We start from the raw sequence: 11,563 nt of genomic DNA, 5'->3' as shown, positions 1-11,563 counted from the left end.
CCCCTGCACAAATTGGCTTTGATCATAATCTCCTCTAGTACTTTATGTTCTCACATATTTGTCCTGCATGTGACCCTTTGCCTTTCAAACCTCCCCGAGTGCTTGGAAAGGCTGTCACCCAAACTGTCTCCAGTCTAGGGGTGAGAGTTCAGCTCCATGGAAGTTGTTATTTCCAGGATGTCCGAGCCAGCAGTGACCTGGCATCCAGGAGAGACAACTGTATCCTGGGGAGACATCAGGCAAAGGGAGGGGATTGTCCCGCTCTGCTCTGCACTGGAGCAGCTTTACCTGCAATACTGGGGCAATTTGTGGTGACACAATATAAGAAAGGTATTTTGTCATTAGAGAGTGTCCAAAGAAGGGCCTGGAGGGGAGGACATATGAGGAGTACTGAGGGCACTTGCTGTGTTCATCTGGAGAAGAGGAGACTGAGTGGAGACCTCATTGCAGTTCCAACCTCCTCAGGAGGGACAGAGGAGGGGCAGGCACAATACAGAAATGGATTTAATTTTTTTACCTGATTCAGAAGACTGTTGTGTAGTTTGTAAGTTCAGTTGATGACAATATTTATGTTGAATGTTGATTCTAATATAGATTAAGAACATATGCAACACTGATATGTATGATGTCTAAAATACTTTGTCACTAACAAGTTGTGGGCTTTCTGTGACTAGATGTTATTTTCCAGTATAAAACCTTTCTGAAATACTACTGAATTCATACACTTTCAACCCAATTTCTGGACATCAGTTTTATTCATGTGGAGTCATTGAAATTCAGAAGGAAGGCATAGCACTAAAACAAATAATGAAGTTGCAATAGCGAACAATTCAGTACAGTCAAGAGCTGGTATTTAAAGGGTTGCAGCATGTGAAGAAAGATTTCCTACACATTATCTGCTTTACTAAATGGAAGTAGAATTTTGACTTTTCTGCTTTTTTCTGTTCATGTGCAAGAGCTTCTGATTTTTAGTTACTTCATCGAATGTGCAGCATGCCTTCCCTGATAGTAGTTGCTCTGCCTGAAATAACAAAGAGTAGTACAACAGGACCCAGGAATGGCTGGAGCTGTGTCAGGGCAGGGTTGGACCAGGGAAGTGATCCTTTCCTTGTACTCTGCACAGGTGAGGCCACACCTTGAGTGTTGTGTTCAGTTCTGGGCCCCTCAGTTCAGGAAAGAGATTGAGGGGCTGGAGCAGGGCCAGAGAAGAGCAGCGAGGCTGGAGAAGGGACTGGAGCACAAGTGCTGTGGGGAGAGGCTGAGGGAGCTGGGGGTGTTTAGCCTGGAGAAGAGGAGGCTCAGAGGTGACCTCAGCACTGTCTGGAACTGCCTGAAGGGAAGTTCTGGCCAGGTGGGGGTTGGTCTCTTCTCCCAGGCACTCAGCAATAGGACAAGGGGGCACGATGGGCTCAAGCTCTGCCAGGGGAAATTGAAGTTGGAGAGCAGAAAAAACTTCTTTGCAGAGAGAGTGCTCAGGCATTGGAATGGGCTGCCCAGAGAGGGGGTGGATTCCCCATCCCTGGAGGTTTTTAAACTGAGATTGGCCGTGGCACTGAGTGCCATGATCTGGTAAAGGGGCTGGAGTTGGACCAAGGGTTGGACTTGATGATCTCGGAGGTCTTTTCCAACTCAATCAATTCTATGATTCTATATTAGAAAAGATGCTTCCCCCAGAGGGTGATTGGGCACTGACCAGGCTCCCCAGGGCAGTGGGCACTGCCCCAAGGCTGCCAGGGCTCCATGAGCATTTGGAAGATCCTCTGACACATGAGGTGTGACTCTTGGGGATGGTTCAGTGCAGGGACAGGATTCGGACTTTGAAGATCCTTGTGGGTCCCTGTGTAACTCTGTGCCTAAGGGATAGAGCCGCTGCCTGTGCCACCGCCGAGCTGCCCTTTCACAGAATCACAGACAATTCTGAGTTGGAAGGGACCCACAAGGATCATCGAGTTCAGCTCTTAAATCAATGGCCCATACAGATGATTGAACCCACGACCTTGGCGTTATTACAACCAGGTTTTAACCACTGCCCTTTCTCGCTGATCAGCCTTCGAAAGCACAACCAGAACTTGCACCGAGGAACACCTTGACTTAAGACAACCTTGTCAGAGCCCACATTTGGCAAACACTCGTGCCGAGAAGCCCCAGGCGCCGCGCCTGGTCCCGCCTTCATCCCTCCCTGGCCGCGGGAGGCGGTGCCGGGATCCCAAACACTTGGAGCATCCCCGCCCCGGACGGGCGGTGCGTCCCGCCCCTCTCCGCGCTCCGCCCTTCCGCCGGGACATGGCGCTGGAGGCAAGGGGCATGGACGGCGACGTGGAGGACGGCGAGCTGTCCGGCTCGGACTCGGACATGCCCGGCGCCGGCTCTCCGGGGCAGGTGAGGCGGTCGCGGGAGAGCTCCGGGATGCGCCGCTCCGGGATGCGCCGCTCCGGGATGCGCCGAGCGCGGAAAACAGGGATGGGGCCTGCAGGATGGGGAGGCCGGGTTTGGGAGGGGGGGTTTTCCCGGCGGGGAGCGCTTGGTGAGCCTGGGAAACAGGCTAGTGCGGCGGGCGCGGCGACAACGAGGACGATGGGGACGATGGCGACAGTGGCTACGATAGGGACGATGGGGACAGTGGGGACATGGGGACGATGGCGACAATCGGGACGGTGGCGACAGTAGGGATGAGCCGCCGCGCACACGCCTGGCCCCGAGCGCTGCATCCCAAGCCCCGCAGTTCCCTGGCATCGTCCTGGCTCCAGACGGGGATAGAGAAGGGATTCCATCGCTTTCTCAGTGTCTCCCGTCGTTTCCACGCTGTGCGCACCCCACGTGGGGTCGCCGGCACAGGAAGGAGCTCCCGGAGGGAGTCCAGAGGAGGAACCAGGATGCTCAGAAGGATGGAGAAGCTATGCTGGGAGGAAAGGCTGGGAAAACTGGGATTGTGCAGCCTGGAGAAGGGAGTGTTCGGGGTGACCTAATTACGGCTTTACAGCGCCTGAAGGGGCTGCAAGAAGGATGGAGAGAGACCATTTACAAGGAATGCAGTGACAGGACAAGAAGGAATGGCTTCTCAATGAAAGAAAGTAGGTTTAGGTCAGATATTAGGAAGGAATTCTTGGCTGTGGGGGGGGGCAGGCCCTGGCACAGGTTTCCCACAGAAGCTGTGGCTGCGTCATCCCTGGAAGTATCCATGGACAGGGCTTGGAGCAACCTGGGGTAGTGAGATGTGTCCCTGCCCATGACACAGGGTTGGAATGAGATACTTAAAGTCCCTTCCAACCCAAACCACTTTGTGATTCTGTTAGGAATTTGTTCTGAGAGTATGAGATATTTATGGTGGTGTGCAGGAGAGGATTTCAAAATAAGACAGATCAGTGTATGATACTGCATGTGTGAGGAACCTTATTTTCTTTAAGTGTTTCATTTGCTATATAGCTCTGAAATGTGAAGCACAAAATAACTCATTACAGAAGTGTTTGGGTTTTTTATTTTTGGTGTTGTTAGGGATTTTTGCATTACATTTGAAATTAAAGGTTTGAGTTTCGTAACATGATAAAATAAGTTGAATACTTCTCTTTTCTGTTTGCTAGTAGGAGGAAGAAGAAGTGGTGTCATAGTGTTGACAAAAGCAGTAAGGTTAAAGAATTTTACTTCTCCTGAAAATGAAGAAGATATCTTATTTTTACAGATCATAGGACAGCATATAACTTTATGATAGGAAATCAGTTAGGTAATAGCTGGAAGTATGTGTAAGGAAAATGTTTAGCACAGAAATCATGGTCAAAAGGCCCAGCAATTGGGTATAAGAATTCAGGGTTATGTTATCTGTGGTGTTTTTGCAAATTATGCAGATTTTAGAAGGTTTAGCTTTCATGGTTTAGTTTGTCTGTCAGAAGTGTGAGGAAACAGCATTTCTTGAATACATGTATATCAGTAGGATGATTTTTTGGGGGGTGGGAGGTGTATTTGTTCTATATAATGAACAATAGTTAATCCATGGGGTATTGTTGGTTTAAAGGAGGGGAAACCTGTGGTTCTGTAAGGTGCTGCTGTCCTCACTGAACCAGCATCTTGGTACATTGTTAAATTCACAAAAAATTCCCAGTTTTCTGGGTTTGGTTTTAGGGTTTTGTGGTCATTTGGTCTTCTCACTTGAGACTCCAGAGAGAGTGTTAACTCCTATGCTGTTAAAGTTTTGGTAGGTTGCTGTGGTGGTTTGGTTTTTTACTCTTTCTCAGAGCTGCTCTGCATGTTGTGTCTTTGTCCAGTTGGTGAATATTCATAAATTTTCCAGTCTCAATGACTTCCATTGAGTAAAGTTTACAACTGAGCAGATTAGCAGCTCCTGAAATGTGTTTCTGTGTCAGCCATGCTTTGTTTCATATAGATATCCATGCATTCAAAACACAGGTGTTTCATGGGATGCTCCTGTCAGCTCTGGTCCAGCAGATGCTCGCAGACGACTGCACAGCCACCCAAGGCAGAATTCAGGGGCCTTTTTAGCTAAACAGACCTCTGGCATGACTTGGTAGCTCTCCAAATTTATAGGAATGATTAAACCAATGGGCATTTGCTTTTTAAATTTCAGAAAGCACACGATGGCAATGATTCGTGCAGACCATTCCAGAGCAGCATTTCATCCTGTGCTCCAAGCGTTCCCTATCGGACAACCAAGAGCTTGGATTCCAGTGAGGAAAGCTGCTCCGACTCCGATGACGACAGCTGTCTGTGGAAACGAAAGCGGCAGAAGTGCTTCAACTTCCCTCCTGCCAAACCAGAGCCTTTCCAGCCCAGCCAGAGCCACCAGAAACAGACTGCACTGCATGGTAAGAAGGTCAACAACATTTGGGGCGTGGTGCTCCAGGAGCAGAACCAGGATGCGGTGGCTACTGAGCTTGGGATTCTAGGTATGGATGGTAGCATTGACAGGAGCAGGCAGTCTGAGACTTACAATTACTTGTTGGCTAAAAAGCTGATGAAGGAAGCTCAGCAAAAGGAGGCAGAGACTTTGGATAAGGAGCTGGATGAGTACATGCACGATGACAAGAAGACGTTGCCAGCAGAAGAAGAAAATGGGCAAGGCTTACTCAAACGGAAGCGGCCTGTGAAAGATAGGCTGGGAGAAAGACAAGAAATGAAATACAAGGGAAGGTATGAGATAACAGAAGAAGATTCAGAGGAAAAAGTGGCAGATGAAATTGCTTATCGGTGAGTTTGGTAACAGTGTGTCTCCACTTCCTTAAGTATTGGTAACTGCTGGAAAAGAAGAGTGGGAAAAAGGTGCCTAACTGGTAAATAAGTAAGATGTCATATTATGTGTCAGATTACAGAGAGCATGAGTGCCTTATGTGTATTTCCAAAATCCTGGATAAAAACGCAGCACTGAGGCTTGTAGAAACATCCAGTCTATTTCTTTTTATTTTTATATATTTTTAAAAAAATCCACTAAAGTGGTTTGTTATTTGAGAACCATGGCAAGGCAAAGTATTGCTTCTCATTATACAGATTTAGTAGCTGGGTTTTTTAGGAAATGCCCCATAGGTAAAGATGCTTGTTTGGAGTTGGGCACCAGTGCACACATACTGTGGTCACCATGAGAATCTAAGTTATAAACATTTGTAGATAACTCAGACTATGCAGTGTTTTGGAAAGCACAGCCTCTGAAGTAACACATGTTCCTTGCATCAAACCTGTGTGTCTAAAGAAAACCTTTTGCTCCTGTTGTAACCAAGGATGTTGTAAAAGGGTGAGGAACTAGCACTGAAATCAGTCCTTGCCTCTTTCTGGAGTTCTGTGCAAATTTATGGCCACCAAGCTCCAGCCATGAGCTCACTTCCCACCATCCACTTCTTTTCACAGTCCTGCTATTTGGTCATTGTACACTGAACTGAGTCAGAAAAATCACCTGTCCAAAACCTGGTTGATATTTTTTTAAGAGTTAGTTTGTAAACAGGTTTGTTTCCTGACCCAGTTTGCCACACAATTTCCTGACTGCATTGGACTGATGGTTTGAGGGAGGGCACGTGGCTGCCACAATCCTTCTTCAGTGGTGCAAGGGAAAAAAATAAAATTAAATAGGGAACAAGACTTCAAAGATTCACTGACAGTTAGATTGACATTCAAATAAAAACTGGCGTTTAAGTGGTTTAAAACCATTGTTGTTTTCTTACATGTGGCACTTATTTCAGCAGCAGGCAATAATACAGCAATTAGGCAATTATTGTTAATAGTTCTTTGTAGCTTCTAATTTATTAATTTGGAAACTTTGAGCATATCTGTTGTAATAAGCTCCTCTGTTGTATTGAGATTCATTGAAATAGAATGTTTGTAGTAGCATTAGCACTGAATCAGTAGAGCTGTAGTTAAAGCATAATCTTTCTTCTTATTTGTCTTTTTTATAGGTGGTCATAGATCAGTCTACAGACTGATTTTTTCTTTGCTATATTCTTTATCTGAATGGCTGAAGATACAGAGGAAATCCTGTTGTCTCTAGTTCTTGATTTAACTATAAAAAGTTAATTTTAACTGTTAAATGCACAATATGCTTTTATAGTTTTAATTTCAGAGTTTTATACAGGTCTTGCAGTTTCATATTTGGTTTACTGTTTCGTGCATCAATGTAAGCAGTATAATGACTCAATGCATTTTATTGAAACAAATTTTAAAAATGCATGCTTGAGGAAAAAAATATGCTCCAGATGCTCAGTATTTTGAAATCTGATTCAGTAAACCATTGAAACACATTCGAATGTATAGACTTGATCACAGGTTTATGTCCCACAGAATGAATTATTCATTATGGAAGTTGCAAAGTCAGTTTAACTCAAGAAATTCGTCCTGACAATAAATGTGCCTTTTTTCCCACCCACTCTCTTTAGTCTTTGTGAGCCAAAGAAAGACTTAATTGCTCGAGTAGTGAAAATAATTGGGAAGAGAAAAGCGATTGAGCTGCTCATGGAAACAGCTGAAGTGGAACAAAATGGTGGACTGTTCATAGTGGTAAGAAAATTGTCACTTTTGGGATCTGCTAGGGGGTGGGAGGTTGACACAACATTTTACTTGCAGAATATCTGTGCAGTGCTGTTGTAGCTCTCCTCATGCCAGACAGGTTCTCCCAGGATTTTATGGCCTTCCCTTGCCATGAAACTCCCTTAATAAACACTAATTTTTTGTTTACCTGTCCAAATTTTGTATTTCTTATGACTAGTCCAGTCATGAAGAAGACATAGCCAGGTTTATTTTTCATGTAATTCCTAAAATAACAGAATTTAAATGTAGTTTATTCTGTCTGAATACAGTATTAAATGTTGTCCTAGAAGCTATTTTTTGTCAACACTTAGTACTGAGCTTGCTATTACTAATTTCCTCTCTCCTTGTTAAGAATGGCACAAGGAGAAGAACACCTGGGGGAGTTTATTTAAACCTGCTGAAGAACACACCTAGCATCAAAGAAGAACAAATCAAGGTAAAAATGTCAAGAGTTCAAGTGATTGTCCAAGTGACTTACTTTTTTCCCCACTAGAAATGCTATTTTGAAACTCTCATAATTTCTAGCAAATTTAACTCTATATTACAAAAAAACCCAGCCTTTCACATTCAAAATATAGGCAAAAAAAAAAACCAAAACCACCTAAAAAGTGATGAATTGCCATACACACTCGGCAGAGTGAGCTCACTTTCACATATTGCCAGTCACAGAAACCTGTTGAGAACGATGAGACTGTAGAGACTGAGGAGATAAATATTGGATTTTCCTTAGTCCGTATGTACCTCAGGGCAGTGTTATCCATGTTTTGTTTCTCCCTTTGGAGCTCTGTGTCATTGTGCATGGATTGAGTGGAGTTCTCTTAATAAAGTGTTTTGTCCTATGTAGCCCCAGCTGTGGCACCAGACAGTATTTCTCATTAAATCAGATAATGGTCTGAACCTCCTCGCATTTTTGGTGCTCACCAAATAACTTTTGTAAATTTGTGAATGTTATTACCTTTCCTTTTAGAGTATTAAATAGACTGAGGTGGTATTTTCTTCACTGAGTTAAAACTTCAGGGTTTTTTTCATGGCATTTGCCACTTTAATGTGAAGTTTTTGTTAACGGAACGACTTACTTGGCTTGTAGGTGACTACAGCTCATCATGCTGTGAACCATTCTGGCATATTCTACTGGGAATTGAGAAATAAATCAACATATATTTTTATTGTCTGGTTTATACTTGGAGAAAAAAAAAGGGAAAAAAGACCCAACATCTTTCATAGCTTACAGTGGTCACAAAAAGTTAAAAAGTTGCGAGTTTGATCACTTTACCTCATTAGAAAAAAAAATTTCTCTTCTGCAGGTTTTCCCAGCATTTGGCTTTCAGCTATTGAGAAAAATATTCCCTGTATGAAATTCATATTGTTTTAAAAAGCAGGCAGGGAAGGAAAGGCATGCAGCAGCATTTAGCACTGTTACATGATGGAGGAAACTACTAATACATTTTGTAGTAGATAAGAGGTTATTTGGGTTCACAAATGTTTGACAGCAAAGATCCTGAGGCCTGGAGTCAAATTTCAATTGTGGAGAAAAGTTTTCTTGAGTTGTTTTAGAACCTTTGGTTGTATTTTGTATACAGGTCCCTCTATATGGCAGCAAAACCCCCTGGTTTGCCACTCATTTGTCCCAGTTTTGTGTCACCAGTAAAAAAATCAAAATTAAAACTTACTGATACATATACTTTGAGATTGCTGAAAAACTATGTAATAAATTTCTTTTTGTGGGATTTTTCCCTAAGTACAATCTATACTCATGCTTCTGCTACTAAGAGCATGTACCTTAGTTAAATATTGACCAGGAATTGTAACAAATTTTTCTTTTTACTTTACATTTTTACCTTATATTTTAGGAATTACTAGTAAAATTAATGTGCCAAACTTTTTAGTTTGCCCTTATTTTTTTTGTCTCAAGGAAATATTCTATCTGGAAAACCAAAAGGAGTATGAAAACAAAAAAGCTGCCAAGAAGAGGAGAATACAAGTTCTAGGGAAGAAGATGAAAAAAGCCATTAAAGGGCTTAACCTGCAAGAATATGATGATGCATCTCGTGAGACTTTTGCTAGTGACACAAACGAGGCTCTGGCTTCCCTGGAAGATCTACAGGAGGGGCATCATGAAGCAAAGATGGAACCTGAAGATATTACTGAAATTGACAACGCTCATGATTTGGAGATCTTCTAGTTACTAATGTTATTGATAACAAAGTCTCTATAAAACATATTAAGTGAGCCTTTCTTACAATCCCATGGCTTCTTGTTTTCATAAGCTGCAGAAACATGGGAAATACTTGATGCTGAAGAACAGGATATAATTCTTAGCGAAGTTTAACAGCATGAAAGACTTAATTGTTCTAGTATTTATTTGCTAAGTACTCAGAAACTGTTAAGATTTTTCTAGATAACAGCCCTGCATCACCATGTTTGTTCCTTTGGAAATTTTCTTAGTCACATGTTAGGTTTAGGAATTAAGGCTGTGTTTTAACCAAATGCTTCACATTTAATTTGCTGAAGCTAGCAAAGGTCATCAAATAAGCAGTGCTTCTAAGTACAGTTGAACAGCAAAAACAGGGAAAAATTAGTCTGGATGTAAAATGATATATTCTTAACATGGCAGTGTGTTGACAAGAACAGTATTTATAGCATTAAGACCTGTAAAAACAGATTGGTTTATGAAATAAACTGAATTTTAGTGGTCAGTCACCTTTGAATCACAGCCTTATAAATAAGCAGTATTGAGCAATGTATGTTTTAGATTTCTGCAGCATTTTATCCTTTGTATTCTGAGAGTGGCTTCAGCTTCCTGCTCATTCTGTCTAAGCATTTCCCATGATGAGACACACAACTTCTGTTGGATCTTTTTGCTTAAGGACAAATACAACTTAATGCTTTCTGAGCAGAGAGATTTTACTGAGCTGTGTTTCCCCTCAAGGGTCTGTACACTGCACATGCAGATACAAAACCCTTACCTTGAAATTCTTGTTCCTGTCCTTCTCTCATGTGCTATAAGATAAAGTGCAGCTTTCAGAAGATTTGAACTTTTTCTGTGCTAATTCTTAAGAAAACAACACTGAAGGGGATTTTTTTCTACTTGATTCAGAAGACTGTTGTGTAGTTTGTAAGTTCTGTTGATGACAATTTTTATGTTGAATGTTGTTTCTAATAAAGTTGAAGAATGTGTGCAACACTGGTATGTATTATGTCTAAAATGCTTTGTCACTAACAAGTTGTGGGCTTTCTGTGGCTAGACATTATTTTCCAGTATAAAACCTTTCTGAAATACTACTGAATTCATCACTTTCAGTCCAATTTCTGGACATCAGTTTTATCATGTGGAGTCCTTGAATTTCAGAAGGAAGGCATAGCACTAAAACAAATAATGAAGTTCTAACACTGAACAATTCAGTACAGTCAAGAGCTGGTATTTAAAGGGTTGCAACATTTGAAGAAAGATTTCTTACACATAAAACATTCCATTTATCTGCTTAACTAAATGGAACTAGAATTTTGACTTTTCTGCTTTTTTCTGTTCACATGCCAGAGTTCCTAATTTTTAAAGTTACTCATCAGATGTGCAGCATGCCTTCCCTGATAGTAGTTGCTCTGCCTGAAATAACAAAGTTTTGGTGCTTTCTTTTTTCTTTATGAAATTTCCTAACAAATCTTTGATGGTCAGACTGCTAAATGGTAACTCATAGAAGGGAAACATAATTTTGTACTGTTTCTTTGCTTTGGAACTGCACTATTTGATCCTCGTTTTGGGAACTGCTTGGGGATGTCTTAACCACTTTATGGGTATAATCAGCAAATTTTAATGTTGGCTTAAGAAAATATTCTACAGTAACATAATTTACATTGTGTGGGGTGGTTTTTTAATATTAATATTTTTAATGCTGGTAAGGGGTACTGAAACAATGTGTAAGTGTCCTCTTTAGCCAAAGGAAGCTAATACAGACAATCTTTTAGAGAGGGTCCAAAGGAGAGACATGAGGATGGAAGGGGAAGCCTTGCAAGGAAAGGCTGAGGGCACTTGGTCTGTTCAGCCTGGAGGACAGTAAGGGGAGACCTCCTTGGGGTCTTCAGCATCCTCAGAGAGGGCAGGCACTGAACTCTTCACTCTGGGGACCACTGACGACCCCACGGAGTGGCCTGAAGTTGTGTCAGGGCAGGGTTAGGTTGGATCTCAGGAAAAAGTCCTTTCCCCCAAGAGGGTGGTGGGCAGTGAACAAGCTCCCCAGGGCAGTGGGCACAGCCCCAAGGCTACCAGAGCTCCCAAAGTGTTTGGACAATGCTCTGAAGGACAGGGTGGGACTGTTGGGGTGTCTGTGCAGGGCTAAGGAATGGGCTTGATGATCCTGGTGAGTCCCTTCCAACTCAGCATATTCTGTGATTCAGTTTTCTTCCAGGGTCTGACTGACTTTTGTTTATCTTGTTGCTTTTCTCTATTTTCTTTGGGTTTCAGCAGAGTCCTTCCAAAAGTAAGCCAGTTCAAAATATTGAGCAACTAAATTCTGCCTCCCTATTTTCACCAGCATTTTCTGTATCTTCG

General features: G+C 42.4%; 1 protein-coding gene across 1 annotated transcript; it reads left to right on the top strand.

The window, feature by feature from the left end:
- The first annotated feature begins 2,276 nt into the window (after nucleotides 1-2,276).
- PHAX (phosphorylated adaptor for RNA export) lies at nucleotides 2,277-10,201 on the top strand. The gene is made up of 5 exons (XM_071580284.1): nucleotides 2,277-2,379; nucleotides 4,577-5,196; nucleotides 6,867-6,987; nucleotides 7,370-7,453; nucleotides 8,930-10,201. The coding sequence occupies exons 1-5, from the start codon at nucleotides 2,284-2,286 to the stop codon at nucleotides 9,197-9,199; spliced, it is 1,191 nt and encodes a 396-aa protein (XP_071436385.1). The 5' UTR covers nucleotides 2,277-2,283; the 3' UTR covers nucleotides 9,200-10,201.
- The last annotated feature ends 1,362 nt before the right edge of the window (nucleotides 10,202-11,563 follow it).

Source organism: Pithys albifrons, chromosome Z, assembly GCF_047495875.1.
Source record: "Pithys albifrons albifrons isolate INPA30051 chromosome Z, PitAlb_v1, whole genome shotgun sequence".
Classification (NCBI taxonomy): domain Eukaryota; kingdom Metazoa; phylum Chordata; class Aves; order Passeriformes; family Thamnophilidae; genus Pithys; species Pithys albifrons.
Note: the sequence above shows the minus strand (reverse complement) of the source record. Positions and strands in the feature narration are given on the sequence as shown.